Source organism: Muscardinus avellanarius (genome assembly GCF_963383645.1).
Source record: "Muscardinus avellanarius genome assembly, chromosome: 4".
Lineage (NCBI taxonomy): Eukaryota > Metazoa > Chordata > Mammalia > Rodentia > Gliridae > Muscardinus > Muscardinus avellanarius.
The window spans coordinates 118,649,332-118,675,094 of record NC_137789.1 but is presented as its reverse complement, the minus strand read 5'-3'; the positions used below and the strand labels follow the sequence as shown (position 1 = coordinate 118,675,094).

The following is a 25,763-nucleotide window of genomic DNA, read 5'->3' as shown; positions in this document are numbered from 1 at the left end:
GACTAGGTGGAAGATAAAAGAATAGACTCATTCTGTAAGAGTTGTGAGAAAAAAAATGGGACAGGGCAAAAAAACAGAATACGAGATCAAAGATGGAGAAGTTAAAAATGAAAAGAGTATGTGATCTGAAGAGATCATCTCAAAAGGAAAGTCCCCAAAGGTACAAAAAGAAAAGTGATAAAAAAATTTTAGTATGGTTACCAAGGCGGTAGAGAAATGAAATTTGGAAAGATGTTGGTCCAAGGATATAAAATTCCAGTCAGACAGATGGAATAATTTCAAGAGATCTACTGAAAAACATGATGGGAAATAACAATGTATTATATACTTAAAAATAGCCGAGAGTGGATTTTACGTGATGCCAAAAAAACGGTATGCAAGGTAATGTATATCTTTAGTTTGATTCAGCCATTCCACAATGTATACATATTTCAAAACATCATGTTGTTCATTATTAATATAATTTTTGTCAATAAAAATAATTTAAAAATAGAGACTTTTTAAGCTAAAATAGGAAGTTCCAGTCTAAGAGCAACAAAGAGTGGCTCTCAGCTTACAAACTCCTTTCACACAAATGATCTCGTGTTCCTCCTGAGGCTAGTTAAGGTAGGTATTATTATGCCTATTTGACTAGGAGAAAAGAAGCCAAGGGGATAGGAGGGCTCTGCCCTGGTGCCCACCAGGAGCTGAGCGGTTATTACCTTCCTCCACACAAGGCTGACTTCTGATGAAAGATGGACCTCCCCACAGTTCAATGGACACCAAAGTATGAGGGAGGAAGTTATGAGCTGATCATCACAGAAGAATTAAAGGACAGCATCTTAAAGAGCTGCTAACACTACCCAGGCTCTTGGTGTTTCCAATTCTTACCTGCCCCAGTCCCCAGCCTTTGTTGCAGAATGACCCTCTCCCCTACAGGAAGGGACTCATGTAAAGACAAGCCAATTTTAACATTAGTCCAGATTTCAGACTTCTCTAAGGCAATATGCTAAAAACGACTTGATTATTGAGCAACAAGTAACATCTGCCTAAGCAAGGTGCTAAGAAAAAGGGGGGGGGCATGGTGGCGCACGCTTGTAATCCCCGCGCTTGGGAGGTGGAGACAGGAGGATCTCGCTGGTTCAAAACCCCTGTTTCTAAATAAAAATATAAAATAGGTCTGGGAGTGTAGCCCGGAGGTAGAAGGGTTTCCAAGAACCCCAGTACCACACACACACGTACACACACACACACACACACACACACACACACACACACACAGGCAATTCTATTAAGACTATCCCTGATTTTGGAAAGACATTCTAATCCATGCCTGAAGTTTAATTTGGAAGTTAAAAAATAAAAAATGTTTTGTGTGCATATGAAGCAGTACAAAAGTGTCCATATTTAAGTTTTTGATTTATAAAAACTACATTTTTGCTGGGCGTGGTGGCGCACGCTTGTAATCCCCGCGCTTGGGAGGCCGAGACAGGAGGATCGCGCAGGTTCGAAGCCAGCCGCACTGGCGTAAGAGACCCTGTTTCCAAATAAGAAGTATACAATAAGCCTGGGAGTGCGGCCTGGAGATAGAAGGGCTTCCAGGAACCCCAGTACCACCAAAAAATAAAATAAACTACATTTTGCATGGTTTGGCTTGAATCCTGACTAGACACAAGTAAAGATACAAAGATAGTGGTATCCTTTGGTAGCAAGATTTTAGTTTTGTTCCTATAGCTTATTCATACTGTCTAAATTTCCTACAGTAAACATATATTGCTATTATAATAAGACAAAATATATTTTATTAAGAATAAAACAATTAAAACGGCTTGGAGTTCAACCCACAAAGATTTAGATGGCACACCTCACTAACATACTGCTCCAAATTGTTTTCTCATGGCATGCTCAGGGTCAGCACATTCCCCTTTTAACATGAAAAGCATATGAAGTACCAGCATCTAAGACAGCTATGCCTCTACTACCCATTAAGCAAAATGCATAGGATAGTAGGCTGCAGAACTGGAAAAAAGGTAAATATCTAACTACAAAAAAATGCATGTGAAGTAATGCATAGTTAACTAGCTCAATTTAGCCATTCCACAATATGTACATATTTAAAATATATTTCTTGTGCATGTTGTACACAAAAAATATTTATAATTTATACTCACCAGTTATAATAAATTTTTAAAAATGTATAGTAGTAAATACCTAAAGTTACTATTAATTACAGCAAATAAATACAATACTCAAATGCTCTAACTTTAGTCTGGTTTCATAAATATATTACTTTAAATAGAAAAGTAAAAAGAATGATGGTTGCCAGGGGATAAGGAGAGAGGGTAATGGGAGAGTTAGTATTGAATAAACAGTTTCCATTTAGGGTGAAAGAAAAGTTCAGTAGACAGATGATGGTGGCAACTGCACAACAATGTGAATATACTTAATATGCTGCTGTGCCACATTCTTAAAATGGTAAATCTTGTAATACACGTATTTTATCACAATGAAAAGGAAGGCAGGCAGGCATATTTACTGCTACTCTTTAGAGCCTTCTGGAATAAGGCACCTCACCTTGCAGGGTGATGGGGTCCTTAGTCACTAAATGGAACACTTCCTGGGAAATAGGTATGTCTGAGTAAGTGACACAGGCTGTACCCATATCCACACCACTGAGCAGGTGGAACAAAAAGGCCAGCCAATCTAAACAATCGGAGTTTATGATAAAACCTTGCAAAGACTACTAGGAACAGGGGGAGCAGCCATGTCTCACTTCCATTTTCATACAGGGCTAGGGGTGTGGCTTGGAGGTAGAATGCCTCTGGGTTCAACCCCCAATATTTAAATAGCTTACTTACAAAGCTTAAATACTTAAAAAGCTCTACAGCAGTGGATCTTACTTCTTGGTTATCAGGGTTTTTTGTTGGTGGCGGTGGTCTTTTGGGTGGTTTTTTTTTTCCCTAATCCTATGAATTGAACCCAGAGCATTGGGCAAAAATTTTAGTCAAGCACTCTACCACTAAGCTACACCTGTGGCTCTTTTTATTTTTTATTTTGAGACAGGGTCTCACTAAGTTGCCCAGAGTAGCCTAAAACTTTCCATCCTCCTCTCTCAGACTCCAAAGTACCTGTGATTATAGGCATGTATCACGGACTATTGTGTTTTACAATGCAAATTACATCATAACTCTGCAATGTTACTGGGATAGCTAAACAACTATTGGTAATGGTGAAGAGTTAAAAACAATCTAGCTTCTAAATTGACTCTCTTGGCGGAAAAGAAAAATAAAACAGAAAAAATACAGTTAAAGAGCCCTTAAAGCTGTATGTGAGGTGGCACATGCCAGTAATCCCAGTACTCAGAAGGCTGAGACAGGATTACAAGTTCAAGGCCAGCCTAAGCAATTTAGCAAGATCCCCCAGCAACTTAGCGAGACCTCTTTTCAGAATTAAAAAAAAAAAAAAATAATAGGACTAGGGGTACAGCTTAGAGGTAGAATGCTTCTGGGTCCAACCCCCAATACTTAAAAAAAAAAGCCCCTTAAACAGATGTCATCTGGGAAACAAAGCATTGCAAAAATTTTGAACCATGAAAATAACTAGATCCTCTTCAATGTTGCTGGTTTAAGTCAGACACGCTAGTGAGAGCAGGGAAGGTGCGGGGGAGAACTGAGGAACACAAACCACCTCTCTACTACTGGACTTCTGTGTAACTAAACAAAACTTACCAAGCATAACCTGGAGGGGGAGAATAATCCACAAAGCCACATGCAACCTGGTTTCTGGGTGGGGAATAGCTGGGCGGCAGGAGGGAGCTTACACCTTAGGAAGGGTGGAGGATTTACAAGCAGATCCCTAGGAGACTTCTCTTCCACATCCCCTGAGCATGACCTCCTTCTCCATGTCAGTGTGGCTCCCTGAGTCACTACCACCACCCCATGACATGAGAAGTTCACCTCCCAGAGGACAAGAACCCTATACCACTTGTGCAGGTATGTATGCCCAGAGCCTAGTAGAGTGGCCGGCACATCACAGGCACTCAAATGGTAACCACATGAGTGCTGTTCCAATCTTTATTGAAAAGGAGGGCCCAAAATGAAAGCACTAAGGTTCTACTCTGGGAACTCCAAGTGACGCAATGATGGTCTAGCAAAGGAGCTGGCACTGACAAGGTTGATGCTGCATCTGTGGATTCTGACAATGACTAATATCTGAGGAGTTTTATGTAAAGGACAATGCAGAAAGATCAGCATAAGCAGTGACAGTTACCCAGCAGTCCTAGTATAACTTTACCAATCAGAAGATAATGTTCCACCTTCCATTTAAACACAGTTTAAAAACCAGAATCAAACCAAAAGGTAGGAAATTAATCCCAACCCGTGAGTTCCAAGGCTAGTGTACCTGTACAGAAGAAACAGTCTACTTACTCTCTGGCTGGAAGATAAACTGATACACCCAGAGTATCAGCAGGGTCCACATGACACTCCATACAATTAGCTGCCAGGGCTCATATTTGGTGCAATGTCCATTTACATAATTCTTGGCTTTTGTGGAGTACACTTCCAAAATCTCAATGTAGGGCTCAAAGGCCTTCTAGAAAGACATGGAAGAAAAAAACCCAGAAACATTAGATTCAGAAAGAAAAAGGAAGCCCATTCCTAGTTTTTGTCTCTCATTTTTCAAGGGCAAGGCCATTCATGATGTGGCCCCACCTCAGCAGTAATCTTATCATTCTCTACAGCCCTCAAAGCTTTACTACCCGTCACACAGTATAATACCACCACTTGTGCATGAGCCTTATGGACTTTGACATCTTTGGTCTGCTTATTTCACAAAATAAGGCTAAGCTTGATCATCATGTCAGCCCTGAAGCTTCCACATCTCTGACAATAGTCTGCCCCTCCCTTTTTTTTAGTGGTGTTGAGGATTCTACACCACAGACTTTTCTTTCTTACTTTTTATTTTTTTAATTTAAGAGAAGGTCTCATTAAGTTGTTCAGACTGGCCTGGAACTTGCAATCTTCCTGCCTCCTGAATATCTGGATAATAGGCGTGCACCATCCTGCCTGGCTTCTTAATCCAGAATAATCCTGGCTTCACTTAATCCAGAATAATCCTCTCAATATGAATGTCATTTCTCTTCTCTACTTCATTTGAAGCTTGTCCCTTCTCTAACTCAGCAGTCAACAGACTGGTCTGTAAATGGCCAGAGAGTGAAATTTGGATGATGTGAACCAAACAGTCTGTTACAGCTATTTACCGCTGCTGCTGTAGTGCAAACGTAGCCCAGGCAAGCGTGATAACACACACTTGTAATCCCAGTACTTGGGAGACTGAGACAAGAGGATTGCAGTTCGCAGCCAGCCTCAGCTACTTAGTGAAGCCCTCTGCAACTTAGTGAGACCCTGTTTCAAAATAAAAAAATAAAAAAATAGGGCAGGGGGGTAGCTTGGAGATAGAATGCCCTGGGTTCAATCCCCAGTACTGCCAAAAATAAATAAATAAAAAATAAAAATCATTCTTAGCCCAAGGGCCATATAGAAACAGGTGGAGCGCCAGATTTAAGTTCTGGGCCAATCCCTGCTCTAGGGCCCTACTCTTAACAACAGGGATCATATTTTACCTTCACATGTACCTTTCACAATAGTTGACACAAGCAGGAAAAAATCCTTTCATCTGTATATTTACCGGAAAATTTCATTCATGAGAATTCATCTGTCCCTTTAAATTCTCAAGTATTTCATTTGTGATAAGCCCATACAAAACTTATCACAACCCTGCCTTGCAGTCTACTCATCTATTTCTTATCTTCCTTACTAAACGGTTAGGTCCCAGTTCTTATTCATCTTTACAACCCCCGTAAGTTCCCTGCAAAAATAAGTTCATCTGATAGCTTATTATTCACTCACTTGTTCAGCATTTTTAAGAGACTAAGCAGGGGAAGCATTCAGGTAAGTACAGCTCCTCGTCCTCACTGAGCCTACCATCTGATGGGAGAGGTATTTCTGTGTCATACACGGGCACACACACACACACATATAAAAGACTAAAACTCTTCAGGGGAAGTTTTATGAGGAGCACTGAGGAAGGCCTAGCTAATTCTACATGAGGGAATAATAAGAGAGAATAAAATGTCACTAAGTTAGAAGGACAAAAGAAAAACTCTCTAGGAAGAAAACTAAGAAGAAAAAGAAGTCACCCAAGGAAAGAGAATAGCAGCTGAAAATTCATGAAAACAAATGCCTGACATACAACTTGTATACAAACTTGGGACAGTGCCCAAGAGTCAATGAGTGAGCACACCAGGCAGAGAATTAAGGTAGGAAGAAGGACACTAGGCCGATATTAAAATGAACTTGGAGCCGGGTGTGGTGGCGCACACGTGTAATCACCATGCTTGGGAGGCTGAGACAGGAGGATCACACAGGTTCGAAGCCAGCCTCAGCAACTTAGTGAGATCCTGTTTCCAAATAAAGCATAAAATGGGTCTGGGAGTATAGCCCGAAGGTAGAGAAGCCGCTGGGTTCCACCCCCAGTACCACACACACACACACAAAATGAACTTGAATAAGGAGAAAACAGGAAGAGTGGAAGTATAAACCAACAGGAACTGTCAGTGCAGCGATTTATTGGCATGTATTAACATTTTAAATGTATATTTATTTTGACCCAGAAATTTCACTTTTGGGTATGTACATATGTATAAAGAGACATGTTCAAGAACTTCATTTTTCTTTGTAGTAGAAAAAGAAAAACAAAAGAAATGTAAATGTCCATCCATAGGACAGTGGTTAAATTATAATACACATATTTTATGTATCCATACTACGAAGAATTAAAACAAATATTTTTTGAGTGTGTGTGTGGTTGATCCCAGGGCATTCTACTTCCAAGCTACATGCCCTGCCCTTTATGTTTATTTTTTGTTTGCTTTTGAAACAGGGTCTCACTAGGTTGTTGAGGCTTGCCTCAAATATGAGATCTTCTGTCTCAGTCTCCAAGTACTGATATTACAGGCATGTGCTACTATACCCAGCTAAGGCAGATCTTTTTACATGGAGAAATCTCCAGAACTTAATATCAAGTAGAAGGCAAACTGCAGAGCAGACATAAGACAAAACAAAAGACATGGACTGTTCAACATGAGAGCAGATTTTTAAGGTAATTTGGTGGGAGATGAGTTAAAGGAGGATAAAGATTAGAGATAAAAACTTTAGTTAAGAGACCGCTGAAAGTCTGAAGAAGAAATGGACTGGGTCCTATCTTAAGCAATATGACACTGCGATTAAAAGAGTCCTATGATTTGAAAGACATTTCTGGAGGTGAAGTAACAGGACTTGGTAACTTATTAGATATTCAAGGTATGGAATGGAACGAATAGAGAAAATTGCAAATTTTCAGGTTTATATGTGAGAGACTGGTTAAGTGGTATTAACTATGGTAAGCCTAGAAGAGAAAGGAAAGCTGAAGAAAGTAGAAGATATTTTGAGAAAAAGATGATACTGGTTGGACTTATGTTCCTACTAGATATCCATGTACACTGCTGTAGTAAGTGTGTAGAAGCTCAAGAGAAGAGAGAAGCAACACATGTTTCTTGAAAACATGTATACCTGCCATGGACTGGATGCCTATGTTCCTCCAAATCCCTACATTAAAACCTACCCCCTCAAAAAACCTCTCGGCATTAGGAGATGAAAGGTTTCGGGAAATTATTAAATCAGGAAGGCAGAGTCATCCTGTGCAGGAATAGTGCCTTATAAAATAGACCCCAGAGAGCGAGTCCACCCCTTCCACCATGTGAGGACACAGGAAGCCGATACTGTCTATGAATCCCTGGTGTGAGTTCACTTCTAGGAGGCCCACCTTTGAGGCTCTTCAGACCCCAATTTGCTGTTGCTTTGATCTTGGACCTCCCAGCCTCTCAAACTGTGAGCAGTAAATATTTGTTGTTTACAAGTCACTCAGTTAATGGCACTTTGTTATAGTAGCCCAAGTGACAAAGGCAATACCATTAGTAACTAGACTATGATATAGAGCAATTAACATTAGGCAAGTGTTGGGTTTCCTCAAGGGTAATCTGTGGAATGCCCAGCCCCCGTAGTACTTAGTGGCCACTCCCCAGAGCCCACTGTTGCCATCAACAACTTTGAAGTGGCAGTACCTTTCAGAATCTGGGAAAGACCAGAAGAGTCTGTCATCATCAAAGGTATGTCACGATTTCCATCATTATGAAAAACTGGTGAGCGTTAAAGCTATTGTCACATGGGATATGCTCAGTGGTAATGCCCTTGTCTAGCATGTGCAAGTCTCTGGGTTTGATCCCCAGGATTCTCAACAAAACAAAACCTGCCTGGGTAAATAGTGTACATGAATAGGATGACAGACAAATAATCACACATATCAGCTTTTCTTCTGGTAATGCTAATTCCTAATTCAGCCCAAAATTAGAGGTTATCAATATCAATAGAGACTGTAGATATCATCAACTCCTCATAGCACTGAATAAAAAATAATATAAACACTATGAGGGAGACAGAAAAGAAGTAAATGCAAACTAATTTCTTTTTTCTTTTTCTTTTTTTTGCGGGTCTGGGGATGGAACCCAGGGGCATTCGACCTCTGAGCTACACCCCCTGCCCTATTTTTTATTCTTTATTTTGAAACCGGGTCTCACTGAGTTGCAAAGGGCCTCACTAAGTAGCTGAGGCTGTCCATGAACCACGATCCTCTGGTCTCAGCCTCCCAAATGCTGGGATTACAAGTGTGCGCCACCATGCCCAACTGCAAACTAATTTTTAAAAGCCTTAAAATTAAGGTATGATGACATTCCTCACTGATATTTATAAAATTAAATTCAGTGAGAATATACTTTATTGTTCATTGCTTTGATTCATAAGAAAATAATGAGAATCCTTGAATTCAAAGAGGACACTTAAAGAGGAGATATATCTCTAAATTCTCTAACTCCAAAGATAGAATAATACTGTAGTTGTATGGGTCTTAACATGCTTTTTGAGTAGGCAACCAATTGATCACAGAAATTACAACTCCTGGCGTCATTCTTCTAGGTTACTAAAAACAATGTAGGCTCAGTCCCCAAAGAAAAAGCACCTCACAACACTGACAGCTCCTGGCATTATTGGGCTCTGTGGGGTAATGCATCCTATCTCCTTGGAAATAAAGATGAAGCAGTTCCTTTGGGCCTTGAAAACAGCACAAACCCCAGGTTGGGTCCTGATGCAATACTCCTGCCCTGGGGAAGAAAAAACCCAGGAGCTGAAGGGAACCTTAGAGATCAAGCGCAACACTCTCACTTTATCCCGGGCTGAGGTCCCCGAGGGAAGTGGGATCTGAATGAGCTCGCAGATAGGTCTGCGAGGGAGTGAAGCCTAGAGCACAAGCCTCCTGACTCAGTATTCAGTGCCCTTTCAATTCTTGACTCTCAGTGTCCCTGAGCTGAGGATCACCTAACATGTGACAATCAATGGCACTCTCAAAGTTTTCTTTTGACAGCTTGTGTTCAGAGCAGAATCCACCTTGGATATACAGTACCCTTCACAACAAACTAGAATTGTGTAGCTAGGTCTTGACTACAGATAACATCTGATGGAGATGGCGATGGCACAAGGAAAGAGTAAATATATCACTATAATTACTATTTCCTACAACAGCAATTCTGCTGTTGATTTTTACACAGTGAAAGCTAAGGTTGTATGGTCACAAGGAAAGTGCACACAAGCCATCTTCCTTGGGTGCCTATAACAGCTTCTACTTCTCAAACTGCCCTCTTGACCCAATGCAGATTGCTGGCCACAACAGAGGCCTGGGTAGAGAGACAGTGAGTCACTCGAGGACACATTCAAAACAGTAATGCTGTAACAATTTTATTTTATTTCTAAAGGGCAGCTGTGTTAGCATCTGGTTGACCTATCATCAGCTGATTAATAAAAATGATATAATTCCTATGCCTTCTCAGCCAATAAGAAGTTGAAACAAGTTATTCAGCTGTGCCAAAAACATAAACAAAACCCATAACATTTTATGGCTTGAGGGAATATAAGGAACTAATCAGTCTAACAATCACTGGGACAGGGGTCCCAAGGAAGTCCCCAAAGGAATGTGAACTTCTCAACATAGGCCACGAGTGTCTTCAAAGTGAGACACAGATTAATTTTATTAAGAGAAAGCAAGAAGCATACACTTTGAAAGACATGGTTGAGTTTTGGCATTGGAGAGGACAGACTAGCTTCACCTTAGCAAGGTATATTTGTATTTTACAAATTTATAGTACAGATACATGATCTAAGAGGGTATGTTTAGTTCTCTTTTGTGTTGGTCACTGGACATGTTTTGTTTTGTCTTCCCTGCGTTACTGGGGATTGAACCCAAGGGCATTCTACCTCCGAGCTTTACCCCCCCCCCGCCCTTTTTATTGTGTTTGGCAACAGGGTTTCACTAGGTTGCTGAGAGACTCACTATGTTGCTGAGGCTGTCCTCCAAATTTCCATCCTCCTGTCTCAGTCTCCCAAGTATTGGGATTACAGGCATGCACCACCATGCCCGGCTTGGACATGTTAATCAATACCTCCCCAGATTATTTATCTTCTTTGATTAAAAAAAAAAGTCCTCCCTAATATGTGGAAGCTTGGGAGAAAAAGGGTCATAGGAGGAACGCTAGATGGAGAAGGAGAAACCACAGATGAGCAAATAAGGCAACCTAACTGAGGGGGGTGGGAGGGAAGAGGGAAATTCCCTAATGTTCATGATGTACATTCACAAACATCAAAGTCAATCACTAAGCCAAACATGAGAAGAAGGGAGGAGGGAGAGAATGGGGTGGGAATAGGGGAAGGGCTAAATGGGTGATGTGTGCATGTATGCCTCTACCATCTTGTACTCCATTAAGATGTATGACTACAATGCACCAATAAAAAATAAACATTCATGAAATATGTAATTCATTACAAAAAAATTTTTAAATGTCTATTACTATCCACATCTTGGGATTTCATTATTCTAGTTTGTATATTTAAATAATACATTTGCTTAACACGGAAGCGTCTATTGGGAGTATGACATATGTATGATCAATTCTAAAAATATAAATTACAGAAAATTATATTTGTTGAACAAAAACATTCTCACACTCTTTTTTTTTAAGGCTTGGATCAGGAGAGAAGTTATTTAGGGACCTGTGGATAAGATCTATCATCAATTCAATAGCATTAGTTGTGATCAAAGTATGGATCAAAGCCGGGCGTGGTGGCGCACACTTGTAATCCCCACGCTTGGGAGGCGGAGACAGGAGGATCACGCAGGTTTGAACCCAGCCACGCTGGCTTAAGAGACTGTTTCCAAATAAAAAAGTATAAGAAAAATAGGTCTGGGAGTGTAGCCTGGAGGTAGAAGGGTTTCCAGGAACCCCAGTACCACCAAAAAAAAAAAAAAAAAAAAAGTATGGATCAAACTTGCGGGCACTCAACCACTACACCCCAACCCTTTTTATTTTGAAACAGGGTTTCACTAAATTGTCTAGACTAGCCTCAAACTTGTGATCCTTCTGCCTTAGCCTCCTGAATAACTGGAATTGTAGCCATGTACCATCACACCTGGCTGGAAGTAGAATTTAAATATGGAGCTTTAAATCACTTAAAAATGAACTTTAGATCTGGATTTTAAATAAGATTTTAAATAAGTAATAGCTGAGGCTGTCCGTGAACTCGGAACTTCCTGTCTCAGCCTCCCAAATGCTGGGATTACAAGTGTGCGCTACCACGCCCGGCTGAAATGTGTACTGTGAAAAAACTCTCCCAAGTGATTTTGACATGCATTCCTAATTAAGAACTCTTCCCATCCACTTCTTTCATAAACTAATTAGCAATATTTAACTTAACATATTACTTAGACCCAAACACCAAATTTAGTGCCACCCAGATCTCAGAGAAGGGGAATGCTTGCTTCCTTGCTATTTATTAGTGTGTGTGTGTGGCACTGGGGATTGAACCCAGGGGCATTCTACCTCTGAGCTACATCCCCAGCCCTATTTTTTATTCTTTATTTTGAAACAAGGTCTCACTGAGTTGCAGAGGGCCCAAGTAGCTGAGGCTGCCTGCAAACCTGCGATCCTCTTGTCTCAGCCTCCCAAGTACTGGAATTACAAGTGCATGCCACCACATCCGATTTTTACCAAGCTTTTTAAGAAAGTATTAAGGTCAGTGCCCAGTCACATCAATCCACTAGGTCAACTAATTGTTCTTGGCTAATATTTATTCTTTGACCAGACATTATTGAAAATCAAAATCTATAGGGAAGAAAGGATTTGTTTTCCTCTTCCTTTTATTTTCTTCACCTCTAATGATTCAACCCCCAATAGTTTTTCCAAAAGTATAGAAATCTAAGCTTTAAAAAGCAAGAATGGGCTGTTGAGGAAAGGAAAAACCTGTTTTTCACAAACACTTTAGAGTCTTAGGATCAAATAGCCTAAGGACTGAGATCCAGATTAGGAAGTAAAGTTAAATACAGAAGAAATCCAAAGAGTTAGTATATTTATTCTTACTCTATTTCTCCTCTACAAACACAAAAACCAAAGCAAACTGAATCTGATTCCCTTTCATATTATTTCCTGCTGAAATTCAAGTGCAAATTAAACAGGCAGAAAACACCATTGTCTTTACAGCCTCAAAAAGCATGAGAGTTTATCACCAAAATAATCACAAGCCCAAAGGAAAACTCTCTTGGGTCATTAAAGAAGTGAGAATCAAATGTAAGAATCAAACAACAAAAACCAAACAGCCATTACAAGCACCCAGTAGTGACAGTTATACAGTGAAAGAGAGAGAGAGAGAGAGAGAGAGAGAGAGAGAGAGAGAGAGAGAGAGAGAGAGAAAGAAAGAAAAAATTGAGATAGGATAGAATGTAACATTTCCAAGTCTTTAGGAGTGAGCTCATGGAAAATCAAAGTTTCTAATAGAAGTTCATAAAAGGTGATGGGCCAAACACTGCTATTATATATGTATGTATGTATGTATGTATGTATGTATGTATATGTGCGTGCGTGTGTGTGTGTGTGTGTGTGTGTGTGTGTTATGTATTTATGTACTTGTAATCAAGACAAGGCACAAGGTAAAGAAAGATACTGATTATGTAAAACAACAGTTCTGAGCATCTCTCTTCTGGAATGCAACAATACACCAGGAAACTCGAGAGAAGAGTAAAATGCATAAAACTAAGTTTAATAAACATATCACACCAAGAAATATAGAGGCTAATAGTAATTATGGGTTTGGGAGGTAAATACACTCTCAACCTAAAGCAAGTAGATAAGACAAAGGAAAACAATTCTATGCAAACCTGCACACGATTTCTTACTAAATCTGCTATGAATTTCCAGAGTCTCTTACAACAAATAGTTAAATAACTTACTGTGCACATGCACAGAGGTTATCTTTCAAAGTACAAAAAAAGTGCATTATCCTTTTCTTTTCTTTTTCTTGGTACTGGGGATTGAATCCAGCGGTATTCTACCTCTGAGCTACAGCCCTGGCCCTATTTTACTTCTTATTTTGAAGCTGGGTTTCACTGAGTTGTTGAGGACCTTCCTAAGTTGCTAAGGCTAGTTCTGAATCTGTGATCCTCCTGTCTCAGCCTCCCAAGTACTGGGATTAAAGGCAGGTGGCACCACGCCCAGCTGAAGTGCATTATCCTTTGAAGATTAGAAATAAGAATTTCTTGGAAATTAAGAATCTACTGAAATAATTCCATGTTCTGCAGTCTTAATTTCTCTGAACATATCAACAATTGAGGAAGAAAACCGAGCTTTCCCACTCCCTTGGTACACTTATCTTATGAATAGGATTATTCATCTTTGTCATGGAGTTAAGAAACCTTGGGCAGGCTTATAATCCCAGCATTTGGGAGGTTGAGACCGGAGGATCACGGTTCATGGCCAGCCTCAGCTACTTAGTGAGGCCCTCTGCAACTTAGACCCTGTTTCAAAATAAAGAATAAAAAAATAGGGCAGGGGTTGTAATGGAGGCAAACAAGTTTCTTGCATAATGGAGAAGTTAGTGAGCCTTTACTGGCCCTGGCATAATTTGCTTATTTATAGGTGAAAATTAGTTTGCTACAACCTTGAGAGCTGTGAGAAATTACGTAGGCCCAAAGTCAGGTAACAGGCATGGGGCTGGGGAAGGGTATCCCACATAATGTTAATTTTTCCATTGGAAGCACAAGTTCCCTTCACTTTCAACAGATAATCAAAACATCTGAAACCCTTCCAAATGTTAATTTTAAATTAAGTTATCTCACTGCTTGTTTCAGTTTTTAAAAGTAAAAACACTATTTGTTTTTTCGCCCTTGGCAATTCCTGAATACATGCTGTAGCAACACCCTAGAACATCTAAAAAGGTCACCTCTGAGTCCTTCATTAACTGACATCTTACTCTCCTGTGGACTTTAAGAGGCCTCCTGATGTGCAGAAAGGCAGCTCTGTGCTCCTAAAGTCACCACTGGTAAGCAAAGCCTTTGCTCTAACTTTCACTCAGAAGCTCTGTGACCTTCGACACATTATGAACCTCTCTATATAAACAGAACTGGCTCATCGGCAAAAATAAAAAGTTCATACTCTCTCTCTCTCACACACACACATACACACACCACCATTTACTCACAGGGCTCTTGTGAATACTAAATGAGGTAAGGAACTGAGTATATATAATAAATACTTATTAAATATTTGATGAACCTAAGTTTTCTGATGATAACATTTCCTTTCCTCTTCAGTAAGCAGCAAGAAAAAGCACCCTTTGCAGAGTCCAAGCAAAGGAGCTAAAGAGGCCGTAAGTAGTTTGATTCCTGTGACCTATATTTTCTTGTAGATGGTGGTAATAAAATACATCTTAGTAAGGAACTGCCCAGTTTGGTAAGAAATATGTTGAGTCAATTCTTAACCTTAAATAATCTACTAAATCAATCAGAAGGTTGCAAGTATCCTCTTATCTACCAACAAAACAGGATTAAATCAGTTACCCATTATGTCTGCAAGTCAGAAACCTGTATGCTTTCAGTCATCCAAACAGACCACTGTTGACTTATTATGATCATAACTCTTGGGAAAGCATTCGAAAAAAGTGCTTTCAGAAAGGACTGGGTGATACAATTCTAGGCTTTCTTCCACCCTGGCCACAAAAAAAGCCAGACAAGGAGTGAGTCTTCCATAGCACTCTCACATCTGTCCTAGATTCCCTTCTACTGGAGTTTGAAAACATATTTTCTATTTGCTTCAAATGTTTCAAAGACTGGTATCACTAGGACTGGAACTCAATAAACTAATGATCTATTCATTTCTAGACCCATCTGCCAAAATGCAGTTCAAAACAGTGGATTTAAATGCGCCAGACAAGCTTCCAGAGAACACACTCTCCCCCATACTAAGAGTAAAGTGTAAATATTCCACAACAGCCACTTAGGTTCTGAAGTGGCCCAGAAGATTATGATTTTAGCCTTGAAATTACTATGAATGGTGTTATACAACTCTAAATTTGGCCCTTAACAAGCCCTTTTACTTTGTGTGTGTATGTGTATGATACTGAGGAATTGAACACAGGGACATTTACCTCTGAGCTACACCTCCAGCCCTATTTCATTTTTTATTTTGAAACAGAGTCTTACTAAGTTGTGGAAGGCCTGGCTTAGTTGCTGAGGCTGGCTGCAACTCTGCAATTCTCCTGTCTCAGCCTCCCAAGTACTATGATTACAGGCATGCACCACCACGTCCAGCACCAGGGCCCTTTTAATAATAAGAATCAAGATTGCTTTGTTCCCATTAAATGTTTATTAATACTTATAGACTAGATAAACAAGGATGCAGGAGGTTTTATGCTCTTGGGAAAATACAAAATAAAAAAAGGCATTTCACATTTACAAAGTGCCTATATTTCAGGAAAGGATTCTTAGTGCTCTCTTCAATGTTCAGTATGCAAGTAACAAAAATTTAGTATTTGTTGCCCAAAGCTCAACCTAAAAGTTATATGTTAAGAAAACTCTGTAGGAGTGTAAATTGGTAAAGCCACTTTAGAAACCTGTTTGGCACTACACATTGTGACACAGCAAGTCTACTTCTGTTTTATGTTTGACAAAAGCCAAGTGCAAGAATGTAACAGTATCATTCTTATTAGCCCAAACACTAGAAACAGAAATGTTCTTTAACTATAGAATGAGTGATAGCAATATATTTATACATTCTAAAACTACACAATGTACTGCTATATAAGAGCTTGGCTGGATTTCAGACAAAACATTGAGGGAAAAGGCTGCTTCCAAAGAGAATATACTATATGCTTCATTTTTACTTACTATTCTTTTACTTACTGTGCACATACACAGAGTACAAAAAAAGTACATCATCCTTTTCTTTTCTATTTTTTTATTTTTTGGTGCTGGGGATTGCCAAATGGAACATGAGCCAAGTAAGTAGAATCTAAAGCAGCCACCCTGGACCAGGAGGGGATACACTACTTACTGATGGCAGGACCACAAGACAGCAGCAGCTTGGAACCTAAGAACTGCCTACTGCAGAGTTCCCTAAGTTTATCTTATTTACTTGTTTATTTTGGTACTGAGGATTGAACCCAGGGGGTTCTACCAGCAAGCTACACTCCCACCCGTTTTCATTTTTTATTTTGATGCAGGGTCTTGCTAAATTACTGCATGCTTGTCTTGAACCTACAATCCTCCTATCTCAGCCTCTCAAGTACTGGGATTATAGGTGGTAGTCACCATACCTATCCCACTTATCCATTTTAAAACTAACTAGAGCCGGGCGTGGTGGTGCACGCTTGTAATCCCCGCGCTTGGGAGGCAGAGACAGGAGGATCACGCAGGTTCGAAGTCAGCCGCGCACGCTGTCTTAGGAGACCCTGTTTCCAAATATAAAATGTAAAAATAGGTCTGGGAGTGTAGCCCGGAGGTAGAAGGGCTTCCAGGAACCCCAGTACCACAAAAAAAAAAAAAAAAACCAAAAAACTAACTAGAAAGCCGGGTATAGTGGCTCACACTCGTAATCCCAGTACTTGAGAGGCTAAAACAGGAGGATCACAGGTTCAAGGACAGCCTCAGCAAGTAGTGAGACTCCCATCAACCTAGCAAGACCCTGTTTCAAAATAAAAATAAAATAGGGCTGGGAGTATATCTGAGAAGCAGAATATCCCTGGGTTCAATCCCCAGTACCACCCCCATACACACACAAATATTTAAAAACTAACTTGAAGCCAGACATGGTAGCACACACCTGTAATTCCAGTACTTGGAAAGGTGAGACTTGGAGAATTGCAGGTTTGAGGCCAACCTCAGCAACTTAGTGAGGCCCTCTGCGACTTAGTGAGACCCTGTTTCAAAATAAAAAATAGGGTTGGGGGTGTGGTTCAGAGGTAGAAGACCCCTGGGTTCAATCCTCAGTACCACAAACAAACAAACAAAAAACCTAACTTGACCTCAACTTCAGCACGTTAGGTATTCTCTTTTCCTTTTCCAGATCCTCTATCCAAACTCCAACTCTGCTATGTGCCTCACAAGGATGCTCTCTGAGAAACCACCAGGCTTCCCTCTCCCAGGTTTGAGCTGGGCTGGTACAATAGGAAGCTCCAGTAGAAAATCAGAAGGTGAGAAAGCATATGCTTCCGTAGCTACTGGGCCACTGGTGGCAGGGGCTGCGATCCTACAGCCTGTCCCCTCCTCAGCTAAACTCTAAAGACTCCAGAAACTACCCTCTCCCCTGCCCTCTGAGGCCTAGGAACGACAAAGGTTCTCAGGTGGCCAGCCCTGGGATGTTCACCACCCCCTAACCTGGTTTTCCTAACTCTGCCCAGCACTGGTAAACAGTCTCTGGATGGGCTCAATGCACTGCTGGAATGTGCCCAGGGGACTGGCATATCCAACACCAACTTTTAGCCTTCAAGACTCCATCTTTCCCAATGACTCCTCTCTCTCCTCACTCCACAGCACAGTATTTCTCTCAGTAATTGGGCTCTGTATGTTTACACATACAGACTGATTCACTACAAATCAGTTCCCTATGGAAAATTCTTAACCCCAGGCTGAGTCTCCATTCTGCCACTATATATAGTATTAGATTGGGCAATGCCTAATTAAGAAAGCAAACGTTACTAAAAATTCTTAACAAATAGATTGCAAAGCTAAGCCAAATACTGGGATTTGGATTTTATCTATTTATATCACCCTTTCCTTTAAACTAAAGGCTAGAGAAATTATTATAGTTCAGCCTCATTTGTAAGACTGAAACACTGCCAAATATAGTGCTCAATCTACAATGGCCACTTAGATGTCAATAAATTTTAAATAGCCTATCTACCCGGCCCAATAAATAAGAAACCAGACATAAATAATTGAAAGGAGCTTTCAATGTCAATCTTTCAGTTTGTTGCTTAAATCCCACTTGACATTCGGAAAGAAAGCATCCCTGAAAAAGATTTGAGAGTAAAAGATAAATCTCAAAGACCTGGAAAGATTTAATTTTTGAACCAAGTACAACAACCCAAAACTGAGGGAGGCCTGCTGTTCTCTCATCAAGAGTGATAAAAAGCTGAAAAGAAAACCATTTCTTAAGAATTTTGCTCTGCTACAGAAAATCATGTTATATATGCTCTAGTATATATTCCAAAGCAGCAGGGCTTAATTAAAATAACCCCAAGTAGCAATGGAATAGGCCCATGAAACTCTAAGACTCACTCCCCGACTCAAAGAAAAGCAGACAACACAGATACCCCGTTACCTATGTCAAAGAACCTCGGCTTCACTGACATTCTAAATCAGATCATTCTTGGATGTGGGGACTGTGTACATCATAGGATATTTCCCACCCAATAGATACCAGGAGTAGTTCTCAGGCATGCCAACCAAAAAATGCCTTCAGAGACTGCCAAATACTCTTAGACAAATGGCCACTCAAAGCCCACTCAACACTAACAGGCCATACATGCTAACTTTGATTTACCTAAAATACCAGTAATTCATTCCTCATTTTGGATGGGAAGAGAAAAGCCACCTAAGTAACCTAGATTTATTAAGTTTCTTTTCCTTAAAAACTACAAGTATTTGGCAACTTGCAAACTAATAGCGCCCAGTGGCACTCAGAAGAACGTGTGTGAAAAGAATGGCTGCTAAATTTGAGAGAAGTGGCCACCAAATTACTTGGTTTGTATTCCCTCTGAAGATAGCACAACTCTGAGCAGATGAACACACTCACATGGTCCATTCTCCCTGGGACACAGGCGGGAAGTATTATAGTCCATGACCTGCCATATGTGAGCAAGTAGAAAAGGGCAGGCTAACCCCCTGACCAAACGATTCCAAAACTGAGAACAGGAACACACTGAGATCCTTGGTCTGAGTTCAGATGGTATGTACGGCCTCCAGATGATCTTCAGGCATTCTCTTGTATTCTGTCTTCACAAGTGGCTTTTAACCCTATCAGACCCAATGCCCTTTTTTTTACTTTGTAATGCCCCTTTACTATTTTGAAATGAAATTTAAAAGATCCTAATGTTATACCTATAGACACATTTTTTTTTTTTTCAGGTCTGGGAATGGAACCCAGAGGCATTCAACCTGCAAGCTACATCCCCTGCCCTATTTTTTATTCTTTATTTTCAAACAGGGCATAAGTTCCGGAGGGCCTCACTAAGTAGCTGAGGCTGTCCGCAAACCACAATCCTCCGATCTCAGCCTCCCGAATGCTGGGATTACAAGCGTGCACCACCACACCCGGCTCTAGACACAAATTTTAAAACATAAATATAATGCTTTAGTTCAATATAAAAGAAAATAAACAAATATATATATATATATATTTTTTTTTTTTTTTGGTGGTACTGGGGGTGGAACCCAGAGGCTTTCTACCTCCAGGCTCTACTCCCAGACCTATTTTATATTTTATTTGGAAACAGGGTCTCACTAAGTAGCTGAGGCTGGCTTCGAACCTGTGTGATCCTCCTGTCTCAGCCTCCCAAGCAAGGGGATTACAAGGATGCGCCACCATGCCCGGTAAAGTTAATATTTTAAATAAATGAAATCACTGCTCACACTGTTAAAGTACAATAATAGGCAGCAGGAAAGTAAGTACAACCCTGTATAGGGAGAAATAGTCTACTTACATATAGGAATTTAAAACTTGCATAAATTACCTCAATCTATGAAAGAAACTGCCAATTGTTACATGTCATTTCTCGTGAACCCTCCAAGATGCTAACTGTGGTTATCTCTGAATGATGAAATTATTGCAAAGAGGGAAGGAAAGAGGAGAATTTGTTTAATTTTGCTTATTTATAGTTTGCAATGTTTCTAACATAATGCTTTTGTAATAAAACACTAAAATTACATAAGGCTATTATCTACTGAAAACCCATGAAATTTGGGGCGAGAATCTATTCCACTTGAACTTTTCATTAAGCCCTGTGGATAAACCATGCATTCACCCCCTGTCTCTCACACACAACCTAAAATCATCCTTGCTCTCCACCTCAACCAGAAGGGATCACAACTTGGTTTCCCTCTTCTTTATTCTTCCTACAGACCTTACAGGTTTTGCCACTACAGAAAATCAGCACTGGGATAAGAAAAATCACACATTTTTCAGTGACAACCAACTCTCTGGATTAGTAAAATAAAGAGAATGAAATTGTTCTTAAATCACTGAAAATGCATAAGGAAATATCTGACTCACAGGAGAATCTTATTGAGCAAAATCTAAACCCAGACACTTTTCTGCATTGCTATGTGAAAGCTATAGGCTCCCCACAATTTTCACACTAAAGAGCTTATACTGAAATCATAAATGTCTCAAGAATAAAATGTCATGATGAGATGGGTGTGGTGGCTCACGCTTGTAATCCCAGTACTTGGGAGGCTACGGCAGTAGGCTTGCACGGCAGTAGGGTTGCAGGTTCGCAGACAGCCTCAGCAACTTGTGAGGCCCTCCGAAATTTAGTGAGACCCTGTTTCAAAATAAAGAATAAAAGCCAGGTGTGGTGGCGCACGCTTGTAATCCCAGCATTCAGGAGGCTGAGACTGGAGGATCGCGGTTGGTGGACAGCCTCAGCTATTTAGTGAGGAGGCCCTCTGCAACTTAGTGAGACCCTGTTTCAAAATAAAGAATAAAAACTAGGGCAGAGGGTGTAGCTCGGAGGTCAAATGGCCCTGGGTTCTATCCCCAGACCCAAAGAAAGAGAGAGAAAGAGGAGGGAGCAAGCGAGCACGAATGAACTGATTAAAAATTGGGCTGGGAGTGGAGCTGAGGTAGAATGTCCCTGTGTTCAATCCCCAGAACACACACACACACACACACACACACACACACACACACACACACACACTCATCATGAACGTGGCAATGCTATTCTTTCTGCTTGGTGAGAAAAAAAGCACATAAAGACCTCTGAAGGAGAGAAAACAGCTTCCACCAAAATAGACAACAAAAGCACTTAAATTCAGACAAGTTTTTGTTAAGCACTTACAATATTGCGAGTATCATGATTTTTATTCAACTCTAGACAAAAAAGCATGTTATCTGCCTTCCAGTGAATCAGAACTCTAGCTTAGGGAACAAAAACCTCTAAACTAATATATGGTAGACCCTTACAAAATGAATAATAAAAGTTTTAATCTGTTCTGGTGGCACGAAAAGAAAGAGATTAAAGATACAAGAATTTTGAAAAAGTCTTTAGATTTTTTTCCCAGGGGCATTTGACCTCCAAGCTACACCCCCTGCCCCCCTTTTTTTTAAATTCTTTATTTTGAAACAGGGTCTCACTGAGTTACAGAGGGTCTCACTAAGTAGCTGAGGCTGTCCACGAACCGTGATCCTCTGGTCTCGGCCTCCTGATGCTGGGATTACAAGCATGCGCCATGCACCCGGCTTCTTTAGAAATTTTTAAGAGTTAAGGATGTAGCTCAGTGGCAGCTCGCTTGCCTCCCGTGGGCAAGGCCCTAGATTCACCCCCAACGCTACAAAGTAAAAAACTTTTAAGTTCTCTATATTCTATATTCATATATTTAACCCAGTCATTTATCCATCCTCATCATTAACTCCAAGTAAAAGTTGGCAGGCAGAAATGCTCGGCTACCAAATGCAAGTATCAGAGATGAAATGACCACATTTGGATCCTTTAGACTAAAAATAAAACTCCATCTAAGGAGGAGGATGTTTGGGAAAGACTCACCAACATCAGAAGGTCCGTGCTAGACATCTTCTTCCTCTTCCGACGTCCTCCCGGCGCCCCCCCTTTTCAGGGTCTGTAAAAGGGAAACAGGTTTGTTTACTTGTACAGCTTTAAACTGTCCTAACGGGTCCGCCTAGATACACCGGAGCAGCCCAGACAGGGTTCGTTCCTCCTTGGACGATTCGGATTTCACTCCCAAATATCGCTCTACCCCAAACCTGAAAGTCAGAATCCTGCTGCAACTTGCTTCCCTCCCACAGCGGACGACACTACCCCAGAGCCAACCTCCCACAAAGCCGTCCACTCAGGTAGATAGAGGGGACACACCCCGCCCGCCCCGGTCCAGGCACCCCCGGCCAAGGGCCTGGCGCCCGGGGCCAGCCCAGCCCGGCCGCGGGGTCCAGCCTCCGGCGGCTTCCCTCGGGAGGACGCGGCGGCGCTCGGCCTGCAGGACCAGCGAGCCCGGGCGGCCCGGCCCCCCGCCCCGCTCCGGCCTCCCACCGGAGCCCGCGGCCGCCCTCCACCTGCACCGCCTCGGGCAGGAACCCGCGGGCCCGCTCCGCCCGGCGCTCTCCCGGCCCGCGCCGCGGTACCTCCCGCACTTCCAGCTCAGCAAGCGACTGAGCCTCCCGCCGCCTGGCCGGCTGAGGCTCCCCTGCGGCCGCCGAGATTGGAGGTCGCACCGCCGCCGGCCCCGCCCCTCCCGGAAGTGGCTCCCGAGGCGCGCTCCGCGTCCCCGAGCCTCGGCGTGCGCGGCCCCGCCCGGCCGGCAGCGCGCACGTCGACGCGGAGCCTGGCCCGCCCTCTCCCCCGCGCCCCACGGCGCGTGCGCGCCGCCTGCTGGCCAGGCAGGGGCCCCAGGACTCTACTTCCAAGGTCTCCAGCCGACTGGCTTGATCCCCCTGCTGCTCCGGCAGCATCCCTATGGTTGCCAACATCTCTTTCAGGCTACCTTTTTATTTTTATTTCCTGCAGTCCTGGGTATTGAACCCAAGAACCTTCTACCTCTGAGCTACGCTCCCAGCCCTTTTTTTTGAAACACGATCTCGTTAAGTTACTGAGGGCCTTGCTGAATTGCTGAGGCTGGTGATCCTCCTGTCTCAGCCTCCCAAGTATTGGGATTACAGGCTTGCGCCACCACACCTGGCTGGTTTCAAGCTACCTTAAAAAAAACTTTCTGGTCACTATTGGTCACTTTGAGCCTCTGAGAACGTTGGCCTGAAGACAAACTGACCCAACAACCACCCGACTCTGTAAAGGAGGACTTGGAGATTTTGAAACAAGGGATTTGTCTCTTGTCTCTTTTAACTGTGTCGAGAGACTCGATTTTTTTCTATCGTGCTCAATGGTGTGGGAAGGGAGGGGCATGTCGATTTGTTTAATGGAAGTGTCATTCCCAACTTCCCATTCCTTTCTCTCTCCTCTTCCCCAAAATAGAGAGGAGAGATGTCAGTTCAAGGGAAAAAATGCAACCTTACTACTTTATTTTCATAAACAATGTTGGGAGTCATCTAATATTCAAGTGAAAGGGCCCACCAGGGTCACAAAGGACACCATTCATTTCCATTTGACTCTCAAAAAGGTTTTCCTTGGTTTGCCCTCCTGTCATGACACTGATTTTGTGGAAGCAGAAAGCAGCATAGATACATTAGTGACCTGCATACTGTATGTTTTTTCAATAGATTTTAAAAATAACACCTAGATGGAATGTTGAGGTTCTAAACAGACATGTCACCAAGTGAGGGTACCAATGCCATCCCTTTGCAAAATGTTGCTGTGACACTAAAGTTAGGGTGTCCTCATTATCCTCTTCTGGTGCTTTTAGGATACAAGTCCTTGTTATCACAGCTGCCCTCCTCTGCAGGCCCTGTTAGCACTTCTCAACTTCTCAGCCAGAATGGTTAAGGCCCTGAAGAAGTCATGCAGGTTACCTCCAGCCTTCTTTATCTTCACCCCATCAAAAGTCCCAGACATCTCTAACATTCAGAGCCCCCGAGTCAGGCATCAATACCCTATAGCCTTGCCCATCTTGCTGCCCTTCCCCAGCAAACATGCATTCTCAGCACTGAAGGGTAGAAAATGATCAGGGGCCTCCTGTCAATGCCTACTCATCAGGAGTTATGCTGGACATACCCTCTCCACTCCTCATCCTCTATTCCTGTTTTATTTCTTATCCTGGGCTACCACCACCACCCATGCTTTTTTTTTTTAAGTCTTTTTATTTTTGAAACAGGTCTCACTGAGTCACAAAGGGCCTCGCTAAGTAGCTCAGGCTGTCCACGAACCGCAATCCTCCGGTCTCTATCTCCCAAATGCTAGGATCACAAGCATGTGCCACCATGCCCAGCTTCCACCACCCATCCTTTATCCTAGAATCTGTGCACCCAGATGATGGGAGGAAAGGGCTATGACACAGGCCAAGCAATCTAATTCTTCCCAGAAGCACATTGAGTGATCCTCACTTTGCCAAGAACTATAGTAGGCACCTTCACATACAGGCCCTGTTTATACCGTGCCTTGCCTAGGTCTGGTGACTCATCACCCCCAAACTGGTAAACAAGGGCACCAAGACCAGGGAAGGTAATGTTGATCCTCCAAAGGTATTCAAGCAGAGTGGGGTGGAGTTCACGTGGGAAGAGTTCAAAGATGCTTATTGATTAATTAGAGATGGAGAATGTTAAAGCTAGAGAGCCTTCAGCCATTTAACCCCAGAGATTACACATGAAGGAAATCAGACCAGAGAGGAATGCAACTCTGCAGTCCCAGCAGAGCCCAGACGGCAGCACGGGTCTGGGCTTGCAACTCTGAATCCCTGAGGTGCTCTGGGTGTGTGTGTGTGTGTGTGTGTGAGAGAGAGAGAGAGAGAGAGAGAGAGAGAGAGTGTGTGTGTGTGTGTGTGTGTGTGCGTGTGTGTGTGACTGTGGGTTCCCCCCACCACTACTTTCTCTGAAATAATGTCAAAGGAGACTTAGTTAGCTGGTGGGAGGCAGGGATGCAGTTGCCTGGATCTTCCATAAGCAAAGTATGGTTTCCCAAGAGCAGCTTTGGCATCACCTGGGAGCTTGTTGGGAAAGATTTTTGATGCCCCAGTCGAGACCTTGTAAACCAGAATCTACGTTTTAGCAAGATTCCCCAGGTAATACATATACAAAGTAAAACTTGAGAAGTGCTTCCCTGGGCACCCAGTTTGAACAGAAAGCATAATGTTTTTATTATGGTCCTGTGTTTGGGATAGTTTAAGGAGGTTAGTGAAGAAAATGCATGAGGGGCGGGAGGGCTAATGCTCCCCAGCTGTGCTTTGGTTCCATTTTCTGTCCTTTGAAATAACAGAAGATTGGAAGCCGCTGCAGGGATCCAGTGACTAGCTGAGATTCCTGCTATTGGCGGAGGGTGTGGGGAGTTGAGAGGGGTAGAGGAAGATGCCATGGAGTTTTCCCTATGTGACAGCTTTAATTTAGGCTGGGGGTTGGGGAGAATCTGCACTGCCTGTGCCTACCAAATGTTAAAAACCACTCGTGCCAGCAAATCTAATTCTGCTTAAAATGGCAGCCA

General features: G+C 42.1%; 1 protein-coding gene across 1 annotated transcript in view; it reads right to left on the bottom strand.

The window, feature by feature from the left end:
- SGPL1 (sphingosine-1-phosphate lyase 1) overlaps positions 1-22,238 on the bottom strand; it is a gene marked incomplete at both ends in the record, with an annotated part of 48,544 nt that extends 26,306 nt beyond the window's left edge. The window contains 2 exons of the mRNA XM_080693781.1: positions 4,407-4,572; positions 22,212-22,238. Coding sequence (XP_080549907.1) covers positions 4,407-4,572; positions 22,212-22,238 — 193 coding nt within the window. The remainder of the gene's footprint in view (positions 1-4,406; positions 4,573-22,211) is intronic.
- Between the last annotated feature and the right edge of the window lie 3,525 nt (positions 22,239-25,763).